General features: G+C 44.6%; 1 protein-coding gene across 1 annotated transcript in view; it reads left to right on the top strand.

Moving 5' to 3' along the window:
- WDR77 (WD repeat domain 77) overlaps positions 1 to 17521 on the top strand; it is a 107669-nt gene extending 90148 nt beyond the window's left edge. Inside the window, exon 10 of the mRNA XM_086923357.1 lies at positions 16224 to 17521. Within this exon, the coding sequence (XP_086779483.1) occupies positions 16224 to 16380 (157 nt within the window). The 3' untranslated portion in view covers positions 16381 to 17521. The remainder of the gene's footprint in view (positions 1 to 16223) is intronic.
- Positions 17522 to 25733: the final 8212 nt, after the last annotated feature.

Consider the following 25733-nt stretch of genomic DNA (forward strand, 5'->3'; position numbering starts at 1 on the left):
CAGCTCTTGTTGGGACCTTAGTTGGTATCTATTTCTGTATTTCTTCAGGGGCGAAATTGACAACTCTCTCTGACCCCCTATAACATTTGTACTGCTATTACAGCTTGAAAAGAGAGTCGCCTGTAAACTAGATTTTTCTGCCCGCCCCTGGCGCTGTACAACAACCCCCCCCCCCCCACACTCAAGGGGTTAACTGGATGGACCCTGCAAGACTCCAGATCCATGTAGTTACGCTGCAGCTCCTCTCCTGCTTGGAAACTCCTTACCGGGGTGATTTGTTGAGAATTGTGGTGCAGGAGGGAATAATCTTTGCAGACAGGCCCCCGAAACTGGAAAAAAACGAGAGCAGCCCGAGCTCGGCCCCAGAGGTTCTTCCGACGCTCTTCAGGCCGCTGCGCTTTGTGAAGCCTGCTTCCTGGAGTGTTTGCCCGGCCTCAACCTCCACGTCGTAGCCCATCCGCTTCCCCGAGGTCTTAGCGCCGCAGGATGTCACTGCAATCACCAGAGCCTCAGAGAACCAAAAGAAGGAGAGGAGGCCGGTTAATCGCTTTTGTCAGAGATAAAGAGGAAACGAAAACCTCATTCTCTCACCAAGTAGGTTTTAGACATCAATTTTCACTCTCTCATTCCATCCGCTGCAGCGTACGCTTGTGCCGCCTCCCTGAGCCACTGCGACCGGCGTCAGCCTGCCGCCGCCATGTTCCTCCGTCCGTGACTCAATTTGTATTATAATTTCTTTACTGCAGTGTTACTCCAGGCTTATGAAATACCGGGGAGGCAACTTAATGAGCTAACGTTCCAGGTAATAGGGGCAATAGGTTATGCAGAAGAGAGGGGGTTGCCACTCGCCATCATAGCAATCGACGCGGCCAAAGCGTTCGATCAGGTTAACTGGGCGTATCTCTGGGCTGCCATGACGAGGTTCGGGTTTCCATCGATCTTCATTGAAGGAGTTAAATCCTTATATCGGAACCCTCGAGCAAAAGTTCTGGTTAATGGTGGCTTATCAGAATGGTTTAATATCTCCTGAGGTACTAGGCAGGGATGTCCCCTTATTGTTTGATGTTTATATTGAGCCTTTTGTTTGTACACTTAGAGCCAACAGTATTATTTCACCTTTTAAAATTGCAGATCTAGAGCTTAAAACCGCCCTGTACGTGGATGACCTTCTCTTGTATACTTCAAACCATGTTTAGGCAATTCCTCGGCTATTTGAACTGGCCGAGGAATTTGGAAGGGTATCCAGTTACAAAATCAATAAGGAGAAAACAGATATAATGGGTTGGAACAACTTAACTGTTATTCAGGGGGCTAGACAAAAGATTAGGTATTTGGGAATACATTTAGCTCAAAAATTGATTGATATCCCTAAAGTCAGTTGGCAGATAGTAGTGAAGGAAGTGTGCAAGCTTTTGTTAAGATGGGGAAGTTTGCCACTGAATTTATATGGGAGAGTCAATCTCGTGAAAATGACTACCCTCCCCAAAATAACCTTCCTTTTTAACACTATCCCGCTACCATTTATTCCTAAGGATATCCTAAGCCTTCAAGGGAAGATCGGTTCCTTCATATGGGCTGCAAAATCACCCAGGATTGCCTGGAAGAAACTAAGGAGACGGTTGAAGATAGGTGGTTTGCCCCTACCCGATTTATTTTTATTTTGCCATGCCTTTCACTTTAAGAATTTTAGAATATTGGCCCCCCTGCTTCAAAGAGTAAGATTCCCCAGGACCAAGAGACTCCCACCGCCAAGGTCTGGACAAGGGAAACCTGTGCTTAAATCACAAAACCTCAAAGGCATCAAAGACAATTTGCTGTATAAAGGAAAGACCCGTGCACACTAGAATCAGACTACTTTTGACTCCAGAGGAGGATCCCTGCTGAAGAACACCGGAAGAAGACCTGGGGAACAGTGCTGCCATTGCTGTGTGTCTGGGAGCTGACCTGCTGTCTTTATTGTTCTACCTCAGAGGGACCATTGGGACTGTGCTGTGTGCTTGGTCCCCCTCCTGCCAAGAAGAACTCTCCAAGGGCTAGAAGTAGAGCTAGCCTAGAGAAGTAGAGCTAGCCTCCTGATCCCAGGAATCAGGGCCATCAAATTTCTGCTGTTTCGACCTGCACCGCTCTTCTGTCTTCAGAGCGGGAAGATTACCCTTTCTTACAGCTGCACCGGAGGAGAACAAGAGCGGCGTGTGCCTTGCCGGCCCGCTCTCCCCCTGGTGCCTGTTTTGACAAAGATCACCGCTGCGGCCACCGGGCCTGCCTGGCCGTGCCTTCCCCCAAGCGCCGAGGGCCCCTGACCTCCACCGCTGGAGCCGCGAGGTCCAGAGGTCCCCCCCGCGGAGGAATCGCACTGAGAAGATCACCGTGAGGGAAGAGGGGCTTGTTGTCCCCGCCGCGCTGCGATCGGCCCGTGGGCCCTGACGTCAACGTCGGAATCCCCAGAGGCCGCGCTGTGAGTGGCTCGTGACTCGCCGAGTCATCAGGAGGAAAGCCCGGGGGCAGCGCTGGGATTGGCCCAGCGCGTCTGCCAAGAGCTTCACGTCACCAGGAACCCGGGAGCTGTACTGCCTGCCGCTCCCAACACCCCCCCCCTAACGCTTGAGTGTTTGCCTCGGACAAGAGCGTGTCCACCTGGGGGAAGAGGGAGGCGCAGAGTGTGTGGAGCGCAGGAGTCAGCCGGCGCTGAAGGGATCTATCGCCGAGCCCCTCCCTGGAAGCCCATACCGGCACCCGAGTGAAGTGCGGTACCGGGCTAAAAGGAAGATATTGTTTGGATCATCATCCGAGTAGCCTTAAGAAGGTACAGTTCATGAGGGCAGTACATTCTTACACGCTCACAGGGTCCCCATGAAGAGAGGGGCAGTCCCTTCCAATCAAAGACTGCTCGTGGTGCATTCTGAATTACACAATCTTTTGCAACAGACTCTTTTACTTTTTAAGAACACTTTCCACAAGAAGAATACTTTTGTTTCAAGAAGCATATTTTAAGTTGGTTTATGTCCGTTTTAAAGTCTGCCTAAAAATATATATAGGTATATTATTTTTTTAAATATACCTGTGTGGTGTCCGTTTGTGGTGCTCTATTTCATTACTGTATGTGTTGGCACAAATACTTTACACATTTCCCTGGAGATAAGCCTGTCTGCTCTGCCAAGCTACCAAGGGGGTGAGCAGGGATTATCTACAAACGTGTGTCTACCTTGCCCTGACTGGAGGAGAGGGTCCATATTTGGTCAGAAGCCTTGGCCTCTGCCAACTGGAGACCCCCAATTCTAACAACTTCGGATAACTACCATTGTCCCAGATGTAAACATCCGGCAGCGGACGATCAACATATGTTCATAGACTGCCCAGAGATCTCCAGATATTGGGTGGCTGTCTGTAGTTTCTTAGAGGAGGTCTTATCAACTTTGATCATATGCTGTCCTAGATTATTTTTTTTGGTTTGCCACCAGGATACAATATGAACAACTTTGCTTCACAATTTCTGTTTTACGTGATAAGTTATTGCCAGGACAGAAATATGTAGAGAATGGAAGTCGGAGGCTCCACCCAGATTCGCGGATTGTTTAAAAAATATCATGATGGTCAGTCAGTCAGACATGGCTTGCGATGAAGCAAGTGCCGATAGGGTTTGGTCCGCACTGGTGGCCTGGTCGAAGAACTAACATTGGTCCAATGATTATGCCAGAGGTTTGTGGTCCGGTCCTCCCTGGTGCATATGAGGGTCCATCGAAGGGAACGGGAGTTGGACAAGGAGACAGCCTACATCTGGGTGAACCCTGTACGCCGTACACAGACACCGGGGGCGGTATTCGAGCTTGTTTGTGTGGAAGGCACAGAGAGATCCCATCTAGAGTGTATATCTTCTGGTGGCATGTATGAGGACTAGAAAAAAAAAAAAGAATGACTTGGAACCAGAACATAGAGAGATGGTCCAAGCAGGGTGTTGATCCACTGTCTAGAACCTTTTTTGGGTGTTTCCCTTTCAAATGAAATTTTCTGGCTATAGTGCAGACGCAGCGTTTGCAATGTGATCACTCTTAGCAGGTAGTGATGAGACTGGCTCCAAGCAGGAGTAGCCAAACCGTGGGCGCAATGAAGTGTCAAAACCCTGTTACTTCACAAAGGCTAGCCAGGTGCAAGCTGGAAAAGGTAAAAGGGAATGCCATGCCTAGAAAATACCTAGCCTTTGGCATAATCTCCCAACTTACCACCTGATGCATCTAACAAATGGCAGTGCCCAGGAAAGCTATTTAGCAATCCTTTGGTAAAATTCTGATGGGTAGCTGTGTCGCCATCCTTCCTCTTTGCCAGGCTAAACTAGAGGCAATACAAAATGAATCTTCGTTCCAGCAGTCATACTTGTGAAAAAACTCACATACCACATTCACATGTAAGCCACTCAGTGAAGTGGTACACACCAGTTTCCCGTGCATTTCACATTCCTTTTCTAAGGAAGGGAGAATATACTTCAGCGGTAGTCGGTGGATGCCATAGACTACACTGTTCTGGATTTTGGGTACAGCAATTCTCCTTCGCAGGCAAGAGATTGAGGTCTAAATCTTTCTGATCTGAAGTACAAAATAGAGTGTTGGTATATGCCGATAGATGGAAAGGCATTGTTTGGCAGCACTTTAGTCTTACACCAAAATTGTGCGATCATATGGGAGGGTCATTCAGTTTGGTTACACAGAGCCCTTTCATAATGTTCAGGGTTCCAAGTTGCAAACCACACAATGATACTATCAGCAATGTCCACAACAGGATTGTAACTGTTAGCCCTACTTCCACAAAGGTGAGGTATACATATTTGACATAATTAACTTAAAGAAGTGAGAGTTCCTACTCTAAATCCCAGGGCACCAAAAAGAGAGCCAGACTTCTTTCTTGAGGCAGACATGGCAATTACAATTTCCCATAGCCCTGGGAGATGGATAATTTTAGCCTACTTGTAACCATGGCAACCAGTAACTTTGAACCATTTGGTCTCAATCTTAATCCATTTAGGCCATCCTGTGGAGTTTTTCAAGTATCCACTTTATGTTCCTGTGCAGAAAGACTATCATAGATATCTCCAGATCCTTTAGACTGATATCATATCTCCTTTGCTGAAAGTCCTAAATTCTGTCCTCTAGATCCCAATTAAACAAAAGATTTTCTTCGTGGAGAAGAAAGTGGGAGTGTGACACCCCATTGATTTACATCAACTGAGCAAATCTCGCTCCCCCGCCCCTAATTTCACCATGCTACCTGTAGGAAATCTGTTTTTTCTGTGCTGTCTCCCCCACCTACCCCTATGTTTCCCATCATCATACCTCCCTCCCCCAAACACAGATTTTTCATCTTTTGATGGACCATCATTTATTACTGGTTTTTAAACTCTGCACACTTGGTACTGCTGCCCAGTGCCCGTTCTGTGACACCAAAAATATGAAGAAATTGGCTATTCCCTGATGAGCATCTTTGAAAGGTCTTAAAGGCCATAGTATTTGGTGCAGGAATACATATGGCATGAGAAGTTAACTATCACCTGAGGACTGTAGCACTTATTGTGCCATCAACTAATATGACAAAAGAAAGCATGGCTTCAGGCGACAGCCGCAGTGTAATACCTGCAGTATAACCTGTTAAAAATCATTTTTTTGACAGGTAAGACCTCTCTGTGAAATATTAGTGTCTCACTCCTAATAACCCTTGTAGCCAATAAGGTTGGGTGCTTGCTATTTAAAAGTAGCATATTTAGAAATTTAATATTGCCATGTCCCTTCGTGACGGGGACCTAAAACCTAGCTTCAGTAGGACAGACCCAGCTATCCTGTGTCGAAAAAAGAGTGCAGATTAAAATACGAATACTGCTAACTCAAAGGGAACCGCTAGAAAAATAATTAATCCACTATTTGTAATAGTTAATGAAAATGTTTAATACATTTTAAGGAAAAATAACAGCAGTTAGCTTTTTCGTATGTGAAGCTCCTTGAGGCTTATTTACATTAGTTCTCCAGCAGTAGCCCAGTCTGTGATTAACTGTGATTAGGTGTGTAATGCCTCCCAGGATCAAACAATCTGATTAGAATGGGCAAAATTACTCCTCTTAGCTCAACAGAATATGTAAGGTGTTGGCTGTTGGACTCTTTTAGGCATCATATTATCAAATCCTGCTTGACAGATCTGTTGTGCCACATGTAACATTTGGAGCCCACTTGAAAGGGAGACAACCAGATACCAGGACAGTTTGTGATCCCTATCGGATCGCTGAAGGACCCTTCTTTTGTTCTACCAGATGTTTGTCTCTAGGTTTGTTGTGGTTATCGTGCCTGCATCACACTTTATTTTAGTGTTAGCTGTGGAAAGACAACAGGATTACCATTGTACACGCCCCACACAACCCAGTACTCTGAGCTTAAATTTAGTGTGGCCGAAGACTTTCGCCATCATGAAAATGCCCTGACTTATGGGGTTTGGTCCAGGTGCAGTAAAGCAAAGAAGCATTGGCATAGCCAATAGGTCTCGCCTTTGGAACCTTGTTTTTAGCTATTGTTATTGTCTTTGGCAATATTTATAAGCTACGTTATAGAGCATAAATAGCGAAGTGTCTGTTATTCTGTGGCAGTTTCCACATAATAATAAATGTTGCCACACATTCCATCATTTTCTGCATAAACTGCGCTTTTTTACACCCAAAATAATACAATAGTGTGCATGACTCCCTAAAGCTGCAACGCAGCTGTGCATTTTGCTATGAACTACTTTCTGTGCCTGCACTGCACACAGTGCCCTAGCAATGGAGTGTAATGGCTTCACTAAGAACTCTGTAAACAGTTTTTGATCACTTTGGCTCTTCCAACAGCGCTGGTAAGTATATTTATTATCTGTATGAAAAAGTATTGCAGCTTTTTCAATGGCGTCACAAAGCTTATGGGTTATTGCTGTATGTGTTTAAGCGATTGCCTGAAAACTGGAAATTCCTATTTTTATGTTCCATAATGCACATTCAGTTCTTAACAAGTGTATTTGTTTTTTGTATGAACTTTAGCTTTTCGTGCTTTCTATGAGAATTGTGACAACACCGTCCGTACTCCGCTCAGTGGAGACGATAATTATGGCTTTGGTGGATGCTTTGTGTTGTATTAAAAGCAGTTGTAATATGAGGGAGTGGCAGGAATAAGAAGAAATAAACAAGAAAGAAGAACTGGAGAGTTCAATTTTTTTTTTAAATGGAGAGTTTAAGGGGAAATAGGGGTTAGAGGGAAGGGAAAAGGTATAGGAGACAGGAGAACGTCATATAAAGTGCTCCAAGTTGTGTGGAAACATATGAGATATTGGAAGGAAGCGTATGAGGACCAAAACATGGCCTGTAGGAAAAGAGTAGTGGGGGAGAAGTGTTGTGGCTGCCTGCTGTTCACATGGCGTCGGTGGTCTGAATCCTGTGAAGCTTCGTGACAACAACTTGTTAATTTATGTTAATAGGAGCGCCGGAGGCCGGGATCACATTTGTGCTAAAGTTTTGCGTTATTTGAAGTAGGGGAAGTGTGCTGCGTGTGCTTGCAGGAACTGAAAACGAGTGGGCTCTAACAAGGCTATTTCAAAGGCAGAATACGTAGTATAGTTATATTCTTAGTCATTTATAATGTCTAAAAATAGGAAAGGAAGCAAAACAAACGTGTTTATAATGTTTCAAGAAAAATAGTTTAAAGAGTGTTGAGCGTCCCGGCAGATCCCGCCGAAGTTTAAGCTTGTTGCACATGTTCATATTATGTCCTTAATTCAAGTAAACAGAACAGTTTTGCACAGTACATTGCAAAATAGTTCCTAAACTGTTTTAAAAAATATGATTACGGGGGAGTAGGCAGTGTTTAACAGCAGCTTAACCACTTCCGCGCGGATGACAAAACCAGCCCGTCATGGGCGTTACCTGCGCTACGCGCATGACGAGCTGGCTTTGTCACGTAACCCGCGATTTTTGAAAATCCAGCGCACAGCGGGAAAACGCAGTAGCGCGGAAGCGGTTAATGTAATACCCCAGCATGTGATGACAGGTAAGGTCTCTGATCGCGATATTATGGCCCTGGTAGAAGCTTTCTGTTGGGTGGAAAGCTGTTCAATATAAAAATGGCAGGATTCAGAACAAAGAAAGATGAAAGGACAATACGTTTTTTTTTTTTTAGGCCTTGCCTACGCAGCGCGTATGCGCTGCATAGGAGACCTTTAGTGATCAATTCTGTTTTGTCTCCAAAAACATGCACGCGTTGCATTGCTTTCAATGGAAACGCGTGCACGGTTGGCGATTCCCTTGTGGGAGCGAGCCTTGAGACCATATGGTTCCCTCTCGCTCCCGCATGGGAAACCGACGCAGGCCCCCTCCTCTCTTCCCTCTCCCTGCTGCCAGCGCGAGGTGCATGCTTAGCTTTTTTTAATCCATTTCACAGGGAAGCGACTAAATGAAAGAAGGAAAGAGAGGTTGTGAACCGTTTCTACAAGTCACGGTTTTCAGTAAGTGAGGAGCAAGACAGAAAGAGGGAATGATAGCATGGGCATCCGCGGGGGGGCAAGGAGGGGCGCTTGCCCTCCCACCCCCTGGATTGCCTGTCCGTCCCAGGGCGTACTGGGGGTGACGTGGAGAGATCGATTTGTTTAACAATGTGACTAAAGGTATTTGCTGCACCAGCCCATTTGAGCACAGTGCCACTCACAGTAAAAGGTAGTGGATTCTAAACTGGGTGCAGCTGACAGTACCAGTGCCTGCACCTCCTGAGACCCCTTTCTTTCCTCCTGCCCCTAATCTTTGTACACGAGACAGTCGGGCATCTGACTTCCCTGACGCTCTTTTCAACTCTGCCTTTTTACGTTTCCTGGGTTCACTTCTCTCGTCCAGATCCCAAAGTTGAAGCTCCCATAATTCTGTACCCTAAAATGACAGAGCTGTACTGCGCATGTGCTTTCTTAACCGGTCGGTGACACGCAGGACATCGCTGGAAGTTTTCATTCATCAGTACTAGCTGTCTATGCCCGCCCTGTCCTTTGACCCCGAAGTAGTTGTGATGTTGTTCAGTGACCGTGAGGAGTAAAGAGACATTCACAAATTCCAGCTCCCTGTACAGCTCCAGTTGGTTCACTCCCATCGCTTGTGTGGGGGGGGGGGTTCGGGGGGGTCAGGGGTGCTGAGACAGAAGCCACATCACTGTGACTCCGATCCCCTCACCCTGTAGGCTAAGATGTAACATGCGCTCAAGGAACAGCCCAGCCAGGCCACCGCTTCCTCCCAGCAGCACTTTCAGTTGCACACTACAACTTGTTTGCAAACCAAGATTATCGCTTAACAAACCTGGCATGACTGCACAGAATATATGCCACGAGAAGAAAGAGGGACAGTGGTACAGGCACATAGACAGAAGCAGGAAAGAGGGACAGTGGTACAGGCACAGAGACTGAAGCACGAAAGAGGGACAGTGGTACAGGCACAGAGACAGAAGCATGCACACTGCCATGTTAAGTGTTGTTTCCTAAGTGTCATGTCCACTATAATGTGTCTGTGTTACTAGGTGTGTGGAGTGTGGGGCAGGGGTAATTAATTTTCGCTCTGGCTTCAGACCCTAACCCTTTCTTGACAGAAGACGCTGTAGCTTTAAAGGGCTCTGAGCATTGATTCAAACACAGCAGAAGATAACAGAGGCAACAGATGCAAATTGTAAAACAAAGACCTTTAGCCTTTGCTGTGCCTAACCGCGCCTACCCCAATCTCTAGATTTTGTAAAAGGGCGATCCACCCGAGCTTGAAAGCAGTTCTTCCGTTCTGTGGCTTGGGTGTGTAAACCTTTGAGGGAGAGGTGTGTTAGTTGATGAACTTTACACACCGGCCCAACAGGAGATGAGGTTACACCACAAGGGAGCTGTAGGTAGATATGTCGGTGCGAACCCCTCTACAAACCACACTCGCCAATGACATCCTTTCTAAGGCAGACGTGATGAAGACAGCCCTCTTTATCTTCGGCACTTTTATGTATTTTAGTGTGGCGCTAGTGATCTTTGCATCACCTGGATCTAGAGAACACAAGATAGGGAAGTGGGCAGATGCACACATTCTCAAAAGCACGTCAACCCCAGGGCACAAGTCCTAAGCAAGCATTGGCATAGCCAATAGGTCTCGCCTTTGGTACCTTATAAGTGTTTAGCCATGCAACAGTTGATGTTGTTGCATCAAGGATATTATGCTGCATAACTAAACACTTAAGGTCCCAAAGGCGAGACCTATTGGCTATGCCAATGCTTGTTTATTTTAAAACAAAATACAGAGTAATATTAAGAGATCTACGCAGCCTCTAGTCTGTTAGTGAGTTAGCAAGTGAGAAGTAAACATCTACATGCAGAAGCACCTTGAAAATAAAACCCTTTTGTGCCTACAATGTTTTGAGTAGAAAAGCTTCAAAACAGCTCTAAGCGTCCCACCACACAACGCCCTATTTAAGCCTCTTGCAAGTACTAATATTACGGCCGAAATTTAACTACAGCCCAACAGATTGCCAAATACACCACAAAACCGGCATACAACTGTGTGAGAAAATAGAATTACAGAGGAGTAAGTAGTTTTAGTTTTTAATACTAACTTAATATAATGCCACAGCATGTGATAACATGTAAGGCTCCTCAACGCGATACCATTACGGCCCTGATTGAAGATTTCTGTTACATTGAAAGCAGTTAAATGTAAAAGGGTGGCGGGATGATACTTGTGCCTTGTTTAATGAAACTTTCTGTATGTGCGCCGTGGCAACGGGCAGAGAAGGATGTAAGCACAAGTGTCCCATTGCGTTTTATTCCTTTAAATTCAGTTGAGTTTGAAGATGAGCGTCTCAATGTTTAAGACTCTGGTTGTAGCTAAATGGAAAAACCTTTATTAGCCTACAGCCGGAGCAGTACACACTGCAGACACCTTATACAGCCCTCCGCTGTGTTACATATACTGTGCCTTTGCTTTGTTACCGGGTGATAAGATGCGCATCGGTAACAATTTGTGACTTTAGGGCCTTATTTAAAAACAAAATAAAGAATGATATTGGGAGACATCTACACAGCCTCTGCACTGTTGGTGAGTTAGCAAGTGAGAAAAAATTACCAGCCAGTTTGGAGCGAATGCCAATAATATTCTGTAGCATACACTTGTTTTCCTAATATTTCTGTAGCGTACATTTATATTCCAAATATTTCTATAGCGTACACTTATTTTCCTAATAGTGTAGATTAAAGACCGTGTTAAGCATTCACAGCAGATACCAAGGCTATGTTTTATTACAACAACGGGCTGCATCTGAAACAGGCGCACACACATTGATTAAAAACAGATGTCCCAGATGTTCCCTGTGCGCTGCTGCTGCCGCCTCTCGAGAGCAAATCACTCTGGGAGTTGCCCTTTAAAAAGAAGCTGGGACATCCACACGCCTTTGGCCAATTACGTAATAAAATCAGATGCAAAGGCCAATGGCGTGTGAGCCCCAATTGCACAAGCTTGTCTAAAAGCTGAAGTGATTGCAATAGGTCGTTTTCCTAGTGCAACCCATGCGCTGCACTAGGCTAGACTAAAAAATGAACGACTGAAAAAATGGGTATGGTTGGCCCCGTAAACTTTTACCCCTTAGGCTAGGAGTGCCTATGAGTCACCCCCACCCTCTAGCTGGGGACAGGAATAAACGTGAATAACTGAGGCATCCTCTTCAGAGCACTGCCTGGAGCTGAGGAAGATTGGATGAGTACTGGACTGGCTGTCTGTGATCTGAGGAGGAGCCTTAAAGCACTGTACCTGCTACTTCTTGTATCCAGGACAAAAAAGTGGACTGAAAGGGTCCGTTGCCTAACCTTGTGTGGGGCTACCAGGTAAAAATAAGCTGCTTTTTCCTTGAAATACCATGCAAATCAGTGGTAATTTACCCATACTGAACCCTGAGATTGTACTCTGTGCGAACTGCTTGCTGGAGGCATCTAGGCGCTACTCATACGAACCATAGAAGAAGCACTATTTACAAAGTGTAGGTAGATAGAAATGAGCAATGGGACGTGACTAACCAGTCCTACTGAATGAAAAGCCAAGCTTTGAGTGCTTTTCTAAAAACTAAGAGATCAGAGGCGGACTTCAGGTGAGAGGGCAGTGTGTTCCAAAGTTTGGCGGTGGCAGAGACAAAACTTCTGCAATCCCTCCTCTCAAGCCAGTGCCTTTGGATTTTGACCAGGTTAGCTGAGGAGGATCGAAGCTCTCTTTCAGGAGTGTACCTGAAAAACCGGCTTTGAAGATGAGCGGGGCCAGCCCCAGGTAAGGCCCTAAAAACGATACGGAGGGCCTTGAAATCAATCCTCTTCTTCGTAACAAGCCAGTGAAGATAAGAAGCACTGATCTTGTGAACTGCCAACTGAGAATTTTCAACAGTAGTCTTGCAGCCGCATTCTGAAGAACCTGAAGTCTGGTCAACAGACCCTTCTGCAGGCCGACAAAAAGGGCGTGGCAGTAGTCCAGCCTAGACAGGATGATGGCGGAGATTGCCGTTTTATGCAGGGTCTCCGGAAGGAATGGGCAGATTTTCTTAACTATTTTTAAGATGAGAGAGAGGGTAGCGTTAATGTGAAATTTGAATCATAGTTTTGTGTAAAAAATTACACCTACGTTCTTGGCCTTTGTAGCTGGAGTCTGCAGATTTCCCAGTTTTGAGGCCACCAGTTGGATGTCCAAAGCCAGACATTGGGGGTCAAAAAGCAGAACTTCAGTCTTCTGAGTTCAGCCTCAAACAGCTTTCAGCATCCATTTTGCATGCACTTGTAAAACCTGGATGCAGTGTCTTGAATGTTTCTGTTTATTGAGACAATAATCTGGATGTCATCAGCATATGACACCATAACAAAACCAAAAGATTTAATAAGTTGTGCATCTAAAAAGAAGCCCTCCGTATGCATATCAGTACTGACCCAGATCCTCATGGGTATAATCAATCCCGAACTACAGGGTGAGGCTGCCTTCAGAGGAAAATCACAAACATCCAGTCATACATCATTATTTTGGCAATTTGTTGCCACTCTTTCAGGCATTCTCACCAGTTCTAGGTTTTGTATTAAGAAACTACAAATAAATTCCCAATATATTCATAGGTGGGGTTGTTGCTCTGAATCTGCGCCATAAGCAGTAATATAGTCCGATGGAAGATGATCTGGAAGATGTCTGGAACAACTGGACCAATGCACTTGGCAGAGAAGTGCTAGAATAACATGAGTAGAAATTCCATTCACAGTCAGCTGAATGTGTTTTGCTGTAGTGGTAAACCAAGCCTGGTCCTCTTTATCTCAGACCGCAATCAGAAGAGTATACATGCCATTTAATATTGGAAGCCAGGATTAAGCAGATGAGGGAAATACCTGTTCGATGAACTGGAACTTTATTTCTCCATTGTTGTCCCTAATCTAAATAATCATTTGCAAAGTCAAGAGAAAATCTTGCCGAGCCTTTTTTTAATTAAATTTTCTTGTCAAAGACCGTATTGGATCATGGATGCAACTGGCATTTGCAGCTGAAATTTCACGATCATCTTTTTTCTAGCCACAAGTTCTCCATGATTACCCTGTCTGTATCTCTGAATTTAAATACTTGTTTCTCTTACACTTGGGCACCTAGATGTCCTGCGCAACTGGTCCCAGTAAAGGCTTGAGCAACATGAACTTAAACATACAAATGTAAATGCAGGAGGTTCTGTGACTGTGTTCGGTTTTGTAAATGTCCAATCTGAGTGGAGGTTAAAATTCTGCCTTTTTCTTCATTAGTTCATGACAGCCCTTATGTACAGCTCGAGGGTCCACCTCTCAGCAATACCCAGATTGCGGCATTTGTCAGATGGTTCATCCTGCTTTTTCACCGAATTGTCGAAGACCAAAAAAAGGACTCATTTAAACATTCTCACCAGTGTGGCATCCTCTTACAAGGTGGTAGCTTAATACCATAGTGTCCCAGTTGACGAAGAGCTCTGCCAAACCAATTTATAGGACTGATTTGAAGTATTTTTCCTGAAAGTGGCATTGTTGCTAGTACTCTTGCCACCTAGAAAGATCCGCACGATCCATGCACTTACCATTTAAAGAACAATTTTTGCATTATTGTTGGGACCCTAGGGTTTCACGTTATTTCTGAGGACTTAATTGGATTTCCAACTGAACAACCAATTGTATGGAGATCATTTCTTTCTTCTATATCATTCCTTATGGGTACAGAGATCTGTACGCTTGCTGAACATTCATTGAGTCATCGTGTTCTGTGTGGTAAGAACCGCAGTTTTCAGATTTACAGACAAACTGTTCATGTATTTTTGTGAACCCGAGAAAGCCCATCCCTCTATTGAAGCAAGGGTTTGCTAGGGGGTCACAGCAGCTGTCCCCTGCTGCCATAACAAAGACAACCGGCCCATTGAAGGAGGGGAAGCAGCTCATAAGAGAGATCACAACCACGCCAGCCATGTATGCAAGTTGAAAAACCAAGATACTTTAAAGAAACTGGCAGTATCCGGAGTGTCGGCTGGGGGGACAGATCATTTGTGAATCTTTCGCAGCAGAGCCTGCCTTCCCACATACCACTTCATGTTAGTTATATTGTAGGACAGTTATCGCTTGCTATTTTGATTGTCATATGAATATATATAAACTTTCCCATTTTCATGAAGAAATAAGATACTTATCTGTAATGGCAGTTCTACAGTGTTTGTATCTTTTTAATAAATTCAAATCCGGCCATTCCTGCTCCCTACTCAGATGCTACGTTTGTTATCCTCATACACAAGTGATTTGAAATATAAGCTAGGATGGCCTCTTGGGGTAGTAAAGAACGTTACACATCTCTTCAATGGCATACACTTTATGATGTTTTCAATGAAGTGAATGGTCTACTAAATAAACCCTACTCTGTTGCCTTTCCTTTCTGGTGGTAATGTTTATTGCTGTTTGGCATGTTACTGGTGACTCCCAGCTTGACAACTAAAAATCGTTCAAGCATGTGAATCTATGAAATATACTAATACAGAACTATAGTTAAAGGTAAGTATCTTATTTCTTCATGGTCAGTGAGCCTATTTTTATCCTGTGGGAATATGTTGGTGACAATAACATAATAATGGGTGAATTCAGTATGCGCCTGATACTTGCTAGAAAAGTATATTTCTCTTAAACTGTGCAGTTGGCAACAATGTGCTTTTACAGAAATGAATGATAAAAAAAGTAGGTTAAATGTTGGCAGGCATTTGGTAAGTGGACATTCAGTTTTTCATTTGGATGAAAAAATGTATTAATCCGGCAAGAAAGGCCACTCTGTACTTCGATCACACAGACCCAAATTAACAACCTATTTATTGACTGTGGCTGTTAAACAAAGGGTGGATCTTGTGTTCTGCAGTCATGCTATAAGGGCACCCGTGCTGAGGTCCTTTGACAATTGTATGCAATAAGTATTCTATCCACCATCTTCTCAACGTAGACTAATAAACAATACCAAACATCATTTTCATGTAAGAGCCAGTAGTATAGTAGTTGGAAAGTTAAAATAGTGACGTTATTACATTGAAACTTGTGTGCATGTGTGGTTGAAAATTTTCCCAAACTACTTCTCTTGGTTACCTAAATAGTATTGGGATATTTTTTTTCCAATTCAGTTTTTTCCGAAAACCACACCAAGATACCTTCTAAACGCTATCATCAAAATGCTGTAGGTTTATCTGCTTTGTGATTTTAGAACTTTACAGCTTCCTCTGCTACCTATTGCAGTTAACTTCAAGCAGAATGTCTCTACACTTCCAGTGGTATCTCTTTTGTAAGTGTATCATTTGGAGAATTCTTCTGCAATGCTTTCCATTAACAATTCAGAAAAATTGACCTCAGCCGTGCCGGAGAGCCACTTGGAGTCAAGTGTAAAAGACGTATGATTTGCAGCGAGCTAATTAACCAAAACGAGCATGAGTAACACATTTTTCATTTGCATGTGTTTCCCAGATATTACTTACTTTCCAGAAGGGTCCTGAAGGACAATGGAAACATGTACAAAGATGGTGCTTGATGAAATATGCTGTCAGTTGATCAGAGATTGTAAATTGGATGCCTTGTTTTGGTATATGTACTTTTTTTGTAGTAAGATTGTGCATAGTATCCATTTAAACAAGTTCATTTTAATGCAGTAGATTCATGTGTGTCTTTCATTTCCTCTTTCCTAGTTTTCGAGACCGATCCCACCAAGACTATGTGAAAGGTTTATCATGGTCGCCTATCAATTCTCAGATTCTAACGACAGCCGGATGGGACCATATAGTAATCCACCATACTCCTGAAAGCAAGGAGAAGACCCAGATTCCTGAAACAAACTGTTCCTGATTATATTTGCAGACATTTCAATTTGGTGACTTGTCACAGTGCGAGTCCTGTAAGCAGAGGACTAGCAATAGAACCTCATTAGTATCTGGGTCCTAGTTACTCTGGATCAGCCGACAGCCTGACCCAAATGGATTTTGTACTATATATTCATGTCAAATAATACTGCATGCTAACCACATCCTGTTCCGTTGAGTTGAGTAAATTTGCTGCTCCTAAAAAGAAAGAATAGATGAGGTTAGTGAACATGAAGTATATGAGATTTAAAAGATTCATTGTTGTCTTCATAGCTCACTAGACGTTTAAAACGTGACTTGTCAGCTTAGAATGCATTGGAAAGAGGCAGTGAATTGCGTTCTCATACACCCTATCTGTTGAAGGGAGCCTCAAGTTTTGTTTTACAGGTTACCCAATATTGTAAAAAGAAAATTAGGCTAAGATGAGAAACCTAGTTCGCCTGCTTTAAGTTCCACTTGTTGTCCTTTGCTGCCAGAAGAAATTTAAAAAAATGTTGTCTGGACAATAAAAAGGGGAGTGGAAGAAATCATTTGACTGCACTCCAATATGTTGGGTAGAGAACTGGCCTGAATGTGAAGTATGAGCATTCCACTTCTTGTCAATGTTAGTGCAAGTCGAACAGGAATTCAATAATGGATCATCGATGCGAATAGTGTAACATTTATCAATATTTGACCACATGTTCCTTTTGGCTTTGAACTCTCTAATAAGAGGTAGCTCCAGGACCAACATTAGAAAGGAGAAGCTGGTGGACATTCATACTGAGCGCAGTGTTGATGTTGCCGTTGAAAGAGCCCTAGGATTTAAGTGTATGGCAAGTAGAGACTGAAATGAAGGTTGGATTTAGAAAGCAGTACCAGATAGATAGATAGATAGCTTGGTTTCCAACTTTTATTTCTGTTGTTTCGCACTCCAGGAACAAACTATTACTTTCACAAATGATTAGTCATTGTGATGCTGTTTTTATTACCTTCCTCTTCGATAATAAATGATTTGGCCATTAACAATTTTACTGTAACGTTTACAGGCACGGGTGATTGAGCACAAGAGACTGCTGTAAAATTATTCAATACATACTTTTGAATTTAGCTGTTTTTACTATAAAAAATCATTGTTTATACTCCTATCTTTTCACTTGTACAGTTGGTGTTATAATAACTAATGGGGTCCTCTTGTATTATAGTTCACAATACCACTGAGTGTCTGTATGTCATGTGATGTATCTTGGGTGAGAGACTTTTGGCAGCCAGGCTCATAGACCCACGCAGGTCTTTCATTTATATCCTGTTGTATTGAGCTGATGAACCTATTGGTAACCCACTGTTAATTGTGCTTTAGAAAATAATACAAACCAAACATTGGTGATGCCAAAATGTATTGTACTAATATGCAAACGGGCATGTGCAAATGCGTTTTGCTTGCTTTAGCACACTAAATCCAGACCAGTTGGTGTTGCCTATGCTTTCTTGTTCTGGAAATCTGGTCCCCAACTGTGCCCTGACAGACCTGCTCATCATACCACAGCTAAAAAATCTGGGATCTAGCCTTAAGGTGTCTACCTTTGACACAATTTGGCTTTTGTTTGGAGCGATGACTGTTGCTGTAACTTTGGTGTGCCTAGCCACAGCTAGCCACTTGTCGGAGAGTGGAGATTGCAAGACCAGCGGCTTTCTCTGAAAATCTTGTCTGCTAGCACTAGAGTTCTCAAGGGCTGAAAATGGTGTCATATACTCGCTGGGGACTGTTGAAGATTTCAAAGCTTTGACAATCTAGAAATGGACGCCAAGGCAATAGGTGAATCTCATTGAGCAACAGTTTTCTTTGCAGCCTCTCTTGCTTGAAGCTATCTGACATCCTGCTCAGTCTAAGCTCTTCCGAGAGATGAATAACCACGCAAATGAGCTTTCAATATCTCCAAGGGATAATATCAAGAGACTGGACATTTGCAATGGAGCTCTCGCATCTTAAATCAGGTTGACTTCCTATTGGCACTTTGTGGCGTTGAGACTTGGTGTGCTGGCACAGGAAGAGACAGCCAGTCTATTAGGGCCTAGAGGCAGCTGTTGTGTACAGAGTGAAATATTCTTGGAGGAACTCGTATTCCATTTCGGCACCAGAACTTTTTCCCAATGAAACACTCTAGCAGTAGTACTGAAGTAAGGTACCAGCTATGATGCAGAGAAACACAGCAACATTACCTTTTCGCTGTTGGGTGCAGCAAGCTTTTTTGAATTTGATGCCAGTGGAGTGAGATTGCTTCTGAAAATAGTTTTACACCAATAAAGCTGCATGCTCCACGCAGCAAGCCAACTAAGTTAGAAAATACATTTATTGAATTGATTAGCACATCTAGACTACATATGCTTTACACCAGCCTACGTCATGAAATGACAGTCCAAGCATCAGCCCTTGAAAAGGAATAGAAATGCTTAAAGGATAAGAACATGAGCATTCTCCAGTGCAGCCTCCCACAATGTTAGAAAGTGTGTATACTTCGTCTTTACTTGAGCACGATGTTAACTTTTCCCCATGAAGAGATGCTTCCTCAACATTAGAAGTCGCTTATGCTACAGATGTGAAAGATGGAGAAAACTAGAAGGTCTCAAATGCATGACACATTAGGGTTTAGTCCTCTTAACCTAAACATACCAACAGATTTAAGCATATCAGTGCCATGTGAAGGGATCTAAAAATTTCACTAAGTCATTTTTTTAAAGGAGCCTGGCTCTCCTTCCTGGCATGAAACCATTTGTAATGGGGATTTGATTGATTCTACTGACATCCAGGATAAATCTGTTATTGAAGGCTTGAATCGGGAACCGTTTGACGCCACTGGCATCTTTCCAATTTTTATGCTCCCTTAGAACGAAAAACAGACAAAGCAAATAATATCCTCAAATCTTTAACAAAAAAGGGACATGTCAAGCGAAAAGCAAGATTCTAGTGAGATTTTGTCTCTAAAGCAGAGATCTTGGGAACAAATGCACAAAAATAAGCACTTTTTTTTTCATAAAGATCATTCTTTAAGCATGGTTACCGGACTATGAGCTGAGCATCCAGAAGCATCCATAATGACATAGTCCCTGCCGGTAGCATATTCACCTACAACTGCAAGCTTTGCCAATGTGTTTAAGTTACAAAGCGTAGTGCCAATAATACCTGTCAACTGCATACTACTGCCCTGTTTGGAAGGGGGGGGGGGGGGGGGTCTGCTTATCCCTATAAAGAGGTTTTGTACATCTCGGCCTCCATGGCTGTTGCACCCCCAGTGAGGTACATAGTGTCTCAACCCCTCGCAGCGGGACCATGGGCAGTCCCCCATTCAGCACCAATGCCAGTCTGTCTGCTCTGTGCCTATTTGTGGCAGTACACTACACAGCCCTGACTACTACACACTAAAATGGATGCCCCACTAGCCCCATCACAGGAGCTGTGCCTCATAATCTGATGCCTCTGCAGTCTACTTCTCCCCCACCGCTTCAGTTATTTTATGTACCATGCGCTTCCACTCCCGACAATCATCCTCTAGGTGTTCGTCCGTGCCGACTTCTCTCGTGTCTCCGTTCCTCCCCAGCCCATTCCACTAGGTCCCTAGTTGCGATGATCGTGAGCCTGGTAGGAGACAGCCATTGAATACCAAATCTTCGCTTAGCCGGTAAGAAACCCAGTTGGGCAACCTGTAACGCACCCTACCTTCCCTGGAGCACGGTATAATTCCTAATAGGCAGTTCTTAACTGTGGTTTCCAGGCGGATATTAGTAGCGCGTTTTCAAGTGATCAATTACCCCTGCAAATACTGAGACTGCCACAGTTCCATATCATGTGTGAACCACCTCCCATGCATCTCGGGCACTTGACCGTTTGGGTGAGGTGGATTTTAATGAGTCTCATAGGGGCCAAGTATATGTGGTGAGATGTGCTTTCAAGGACACCTCTTTTACCATGGCGCAGGTCCTATTCCATTCTACATTCATGAGGGGCTTAGGTATTTCTGCCTCTTAGCCATCGCTTAGCATGTTAGACAGCCTGTGGCTGGTCCCCCCTCATGGCCCAATGTATGTGGGACACCAGCCATCTGGATGAGCCAAACTCCAACAGCTCTCCCAGCATGCAGGCCTCCCGTGGCATGGCTGGTAAGTTAGGCCACAATCTTCTTGCAACCCTGTTCAGGGCCGCAAATTGTAGGAACTGTCCCATGCCCACCCCAAACAACTCCTGCACCTCTTGGAAGGTGAGACTGTTATCTGCAGGGTATAGGTCACCAAGCAAATCGCATCACCCGTCTCTTCATCCAGCCAAGGATACCTCACGACTAAGATCTGCAAACTGAGGTATCCATAATATCGGGAGCTTTCTGGAAAATTGAGGTGTTTGAAACTGCCTTATGATAGCGCTCCTCCGTGCCCGGGTGACTTGTTGAACTACAAATGGGTGAGATCTTTTTTGCTTTGATCCTGCCAGCAATGTAGACGGCAGTGCACCGCTTCCAGTGCCCCAACCAAAAGGCATTTCTCCCAGTTATCTCGGTCTGAACACCATCTGGCCCCATTTTGTAGCTGTGTTGCGAGGTAATACAGCTCAAGGTCTGTAAGGCCAAGTAACTTTACCCCCCACCCCTGCACATAGTCAAGCTTAAGAATTGAAAGGCTCACCCTGCTGACCTTCATTTGGCGAAAGGCACAAATCAAAAACCCTGTTTAGTATATTTGGTAGATAATTTCATGACCATTCTTAAACGATTTATCAGCTCGCAGTACTTAATACATTATTCAAAATCAAAGGAGGAAGTGCAACAAACCATGGTCTACTTCACCAAGCGTTTTATTCTCATATCAAGTGGTGAAAATTCAAAAACGACTGTATAATATTAATGTTGATATTTGAGAGGAAAAAGTAGGTTGCTCCAGAGGGAATGTGCAAAAGGAGGGTGCTCAAGTGGACAAGGAGAATGTTCAAGGCAGTGACATAAGGTAAGGAACTTAATACATTCAAAAGTTGTACTGGTTGTAATTCATCGTCCTTTCGGGCCTGACCATGTTCACAGTAATACAATCTTATTTTTATACAATTTTAGTTTAATTACAGGGGCGTCGACGTTTCAACCCGTCTTGTGGCCACGAGGTTGGTTTGAACCTCGTCCTTGCGGGTCTTTTTCAGGACAGGCTGGGGCAACCTAAGTCGGTATGGGGCCTTGTCACATACCAATGGGGCGGATTGGGAGAGGCGGGGATCAGGTTGTTGCACTTATTGATTAAAAACATAGATATTTGCCAATGGAGTCAAGTTAGCTTACCCGCAGTGACTTGCGGGATGTAGATTCCTAGTCAACTTTGAGGCTGAGACGGTCACATAGGTTCCTGGACCGTGTGGGCCATTCCGTTGGTAATTGCACATAAAGGTAAATAGCCGAAGCTGAAATTAAAGTCATGGGGAGAATAAGCATTCCACCTTTTACAGCGTGTGCCGCTGTATATGGAGTCTAGGAGACTCGTTAATCTAGAGGGTTAGATTACCTTCAATTCAGCTAAGCCAGTGTATTCCAAGTTGGAGTGTAAACGGTCCACGTACTTAAACAGGCATAGTGTGGTGCCATCGGTGAATGCGGCAATTAGCAATCAATGCTGAAAGGAATAAATGTGGGGAGAATTTTAGCCTATGGCTTGGTATGGCGTGGGCAGCTCAACTAACCTCTTTGGAGTTTCATCAACCTAATAGGGAAAAATTACCTTCAAAGAGTCTTAAGTCGGCGTCCGTGATCCGCCTCGTACTGCTAGTTACTGAAAAAGCGCCTGCCGCAAGGATGTTTTAAAAGATGAACCGCGTAGGCGTTACTCACGCCGGCGGTACGTGTGCTGTGACGGGGATGACAGACTAAACCGCATCGAGTGTATTGTCTGTTGAAACGTGTGGATACGAATGCCATGTGGACTTTTAAAAAAAATGTGTTACTTTGTTTATTGGTTAAATCACAGCCGTACATTACATGATTGGATGACATAGTGCATGTTCTCAGCCAAATGATCCAGCAAAACATTAATCCTGGGTACACATTACATATCTCCTACAAGTCTCGCTTGTCCACGCATCCCCATTTCAACACTAGGCGACACACAGAGATCTCCCCTATGTTTATTCCACTGTGACCACTTCCTATCCCATTTCTTGAGGCATCCCCGAGCCTTGTAGACCTCTGTCTCAGCCAGCATACATCTATCCATTTCTTTGGCCCATAAAGTGACACAAGGCGGGTTCATACTCCCCCTAACCCTTAACCAATTCTCTCTTTGCTAGCGTGTATCCCAGTGTTGTGAATTGCTGTTCGATTTCAGGTAGGTCAGTAGCATTCCAAATGTTTAATATTCCCAGTTGTGGGGTTAGTACTATAGCTTTCCCCAGGGCTGTGCCAATGTGATTTGTGTCTCCCTCCCAAAGGGGGGCGTACCATGGGGCAAGACCACATTGTATGATAAAATGTGGCCTTCTGATCACAGCCCCTTATACACCGGTCATCGCGCCTAGACCCTATCCTAGCAAGAACTGTCCCTGCCATGTATGATCGATGGAGTATTCTAAGCTGAATTAGTCGAAATCTCTGGGTGATAGCCGCAGCACGCGGGGACATTAGTGCCAACTGCCAGTCTTCGACCTCTATAGGGCCTATGTCGTCTTGCCATAGCTCTCTGAGCTTCGGGAAAGCATCCGGCAGGTTGTTACTCAACTTCTTGTAAGTTAAAGATATTGCCTTCGAGTTGAGAGGCCCATCAAGCAGGCGATCCTCCAGAGGTGACGACTCCGGTATGTATTTAGGAGACGGAAACGCTGCCTTCAGCGCATGTCTCATTTGCAAGTATCTGTACAGTTCTCCCTGTGCCAACTTATATTGCTTTTGGTGCTCACTAAAGGTCAGTATTGCTCCCTTCTTAACCAAATCCCTCACTGTTGACATCCCAATAAGGTCCCATTTATCGAATCCGGGCTGATAGCCCAGCATTCCCAGTTTTTGAGTAAACCACAGTGGTGTGGCTAGCGAGAGAGTGCCTGTCCAACCTAATCGAGAGGTAACTATACGCCAAACTTCCAGTGTGTGTTTGGTCGGTCCGAAGAACTTCCCCCCTATTTTTCCTATCTCTGGTGTATAAAGCCCCCAGGTATCCAGAACGGTCAGTTTGGTATCTATCAAGCCCATATGCTGGGTCATCTGGGGGCGATATATCGAGTGATTGATTGTCACCAGTAGTATTGCTGTCGATCAGGGAGAGCGATGCCCCCATCGTACCAGCTTTTTGTCAGTTTCTGCCTTGCAATTCTAGGGGCCCTGCCATCCCACATCAGCGTGCATACCTCTCCCTCAACAGCTTTGAAGTACGAGTCTGGGACTCTGTGAGGACAGTTATGTAATACGTAAAGAAAGCGAGGAAGGGACAACATCTTGAAGAGTGCCGCCCTCCCCACCAGTGTTAAGGGCAGGGTCCGCCAATGTCTTACATCCGGTTGCAGTCTGTCCAAAGGTGGGGCCTGATTAGAACTATAGAAACAGGCTGGGTCTGAAGTAATAAAAAAACCCAAGTAGCGAAAACCTTCCGTAGAGACCGTTATCGCGCAACCTGTCGGGAGGCGAGGCACATCACCCATCACCATAAACAACACTGACCTGTGCCAATTAATGGCATATCCCGAATACCAACATTTGTGAATATATCCAACACCACACTGATTGATCTATATGGGATGCTAGATAGAGCAGAATGTTGTCTGGATAAAGCGATATGTGGTCTTCAACTCCGATTGCCCAGCATATTCCACGCACCATCATGTCTCTACACACCCAGGCCTCGAGTGGCTCCAGTACAAGAACAAAGATTAGCGGGGACAGCGGGCATCCCTGCCCCGTACCTCTACATAGCTCGAATGTCTGGGATGTAAACCCATTAACCCTCACCTGTCCCAGCACACCCGTGTATAGAAGCCTCACCCATGCTATATATTTAGGTCCCAGCCCCACCCTCTGTAGCACTTCGAATAGATATGGCCATTCTATGGAGTCGAATGCCATAGAGACATCAAGGGACAGCACCGCCGCATCTTCTTCAATGTATTGTCTACGTGCCATTACATTATGTAGGCGGCGCAGGTTGAGGGCCGTATTTCATCCCCGGCATGAAGCCAGATTGGTCTTGATGGACCAATGAGGTAATAACTGTTGCCAATCTGTTAGCCAGGACTTTTGCCAATACCTTCGTCTCTACATTAATCAGCGAGATTGGCCTATAGGAGCCACAATTTTCCGATGGTTTACCCGGTTTATAAATGACTACAATAGTGGCCAGCCGTTGATATAGTGGTAGCAGGCCCCCCTCCAAGCCCTCCCCATTCATGGCTTTAAGATGTGGTACAGTGAAAGAGGCTGCGGCCTTCAGAAACTCTACTGGGATGCTGTTAGGCCCCATCTCCTTTCCTGATTTAAGCTGTCCCAGGGCCTTATTACTTCATTCGATAGGTCTGCCTCCAGGGTTTCTCTTTCCGCCTCCGAGAGGCTTGGAACATTGCTGTCTATGAGGAGCTGGCGAGAGTCTTCTGCTGTGTAGTGTGTAGAGGGGGAGTACACCGTTTCAAAGTGATCGGCAATTTTCTCCGCTATTTCCCTTGGGTGTGTCACTGCTTCACCACACAATGTTGTCAATGTATGCACCCATCTGAAGCCTTGCTCCCGTCCCTCCAACCACGCCAGTGTCCTGCCCGCCCTGTCCCCAAGCTTGTATAGTCTGTTTGGTTGCACGTTGCTTAGCTACCATCTGTTCCCTGGTTTTTATCCTATATTCGTCTTGTTTCAGGAGAAGTCTATGACTAGCGTCAGGCAAAGGATCTTGCGAATGTTCGCGCTCTAGCTCAAGGACGTCAGATTCTACTTTACTCCGGAGTTCTTTTTATTTGCCGAAATAGCCCGTCTTTAACGACAGACCTTGACCCTTGATTACCACCTTGAATGCTTCCCAGATTGTGTGGAGTCAACAGAGCCCACATTTTCAGTAAAGAAGTTATCTGTGTGTGTGTGTACGTCCTTAATGTCTGGAATGTGCAGGAGCCAAGGGTTAATTACTATTGTGGCGTGTGGTTGGAGCTCCCATTGCGTATATTCCATCCAGATCGGGGAATGATCCGAAATCCCTCTGGGCAGAACTCTATATTGAGCAAAGTTAGCTATTGTGGGCAGATGCGTAAGGAAATAATACGTGATAGACTACGGTGGGCATTGGAAAAGAACGTGAAAAATGTTTCAGTGGGATGGAGTTTGTGACCCACATCAGCCAGACCTAGCGCGTTTACAAAGTCGGCCATGA

Source organism: Lissotriton vulgaris, chromosome 5 (genome assembly GCF_964263255.1).
Source record: "Lissotriton vulgaris chromosome 5, aLisVul1.2, whole genome shotgun sequence".
In the NCBI taxonomy this organism is placed as follows: Eukaryota; Metazoa; Chordata; class Amphibia; order Caudata; family Salamandridae; genus Lissotriton; species Lissotriton vulgaris.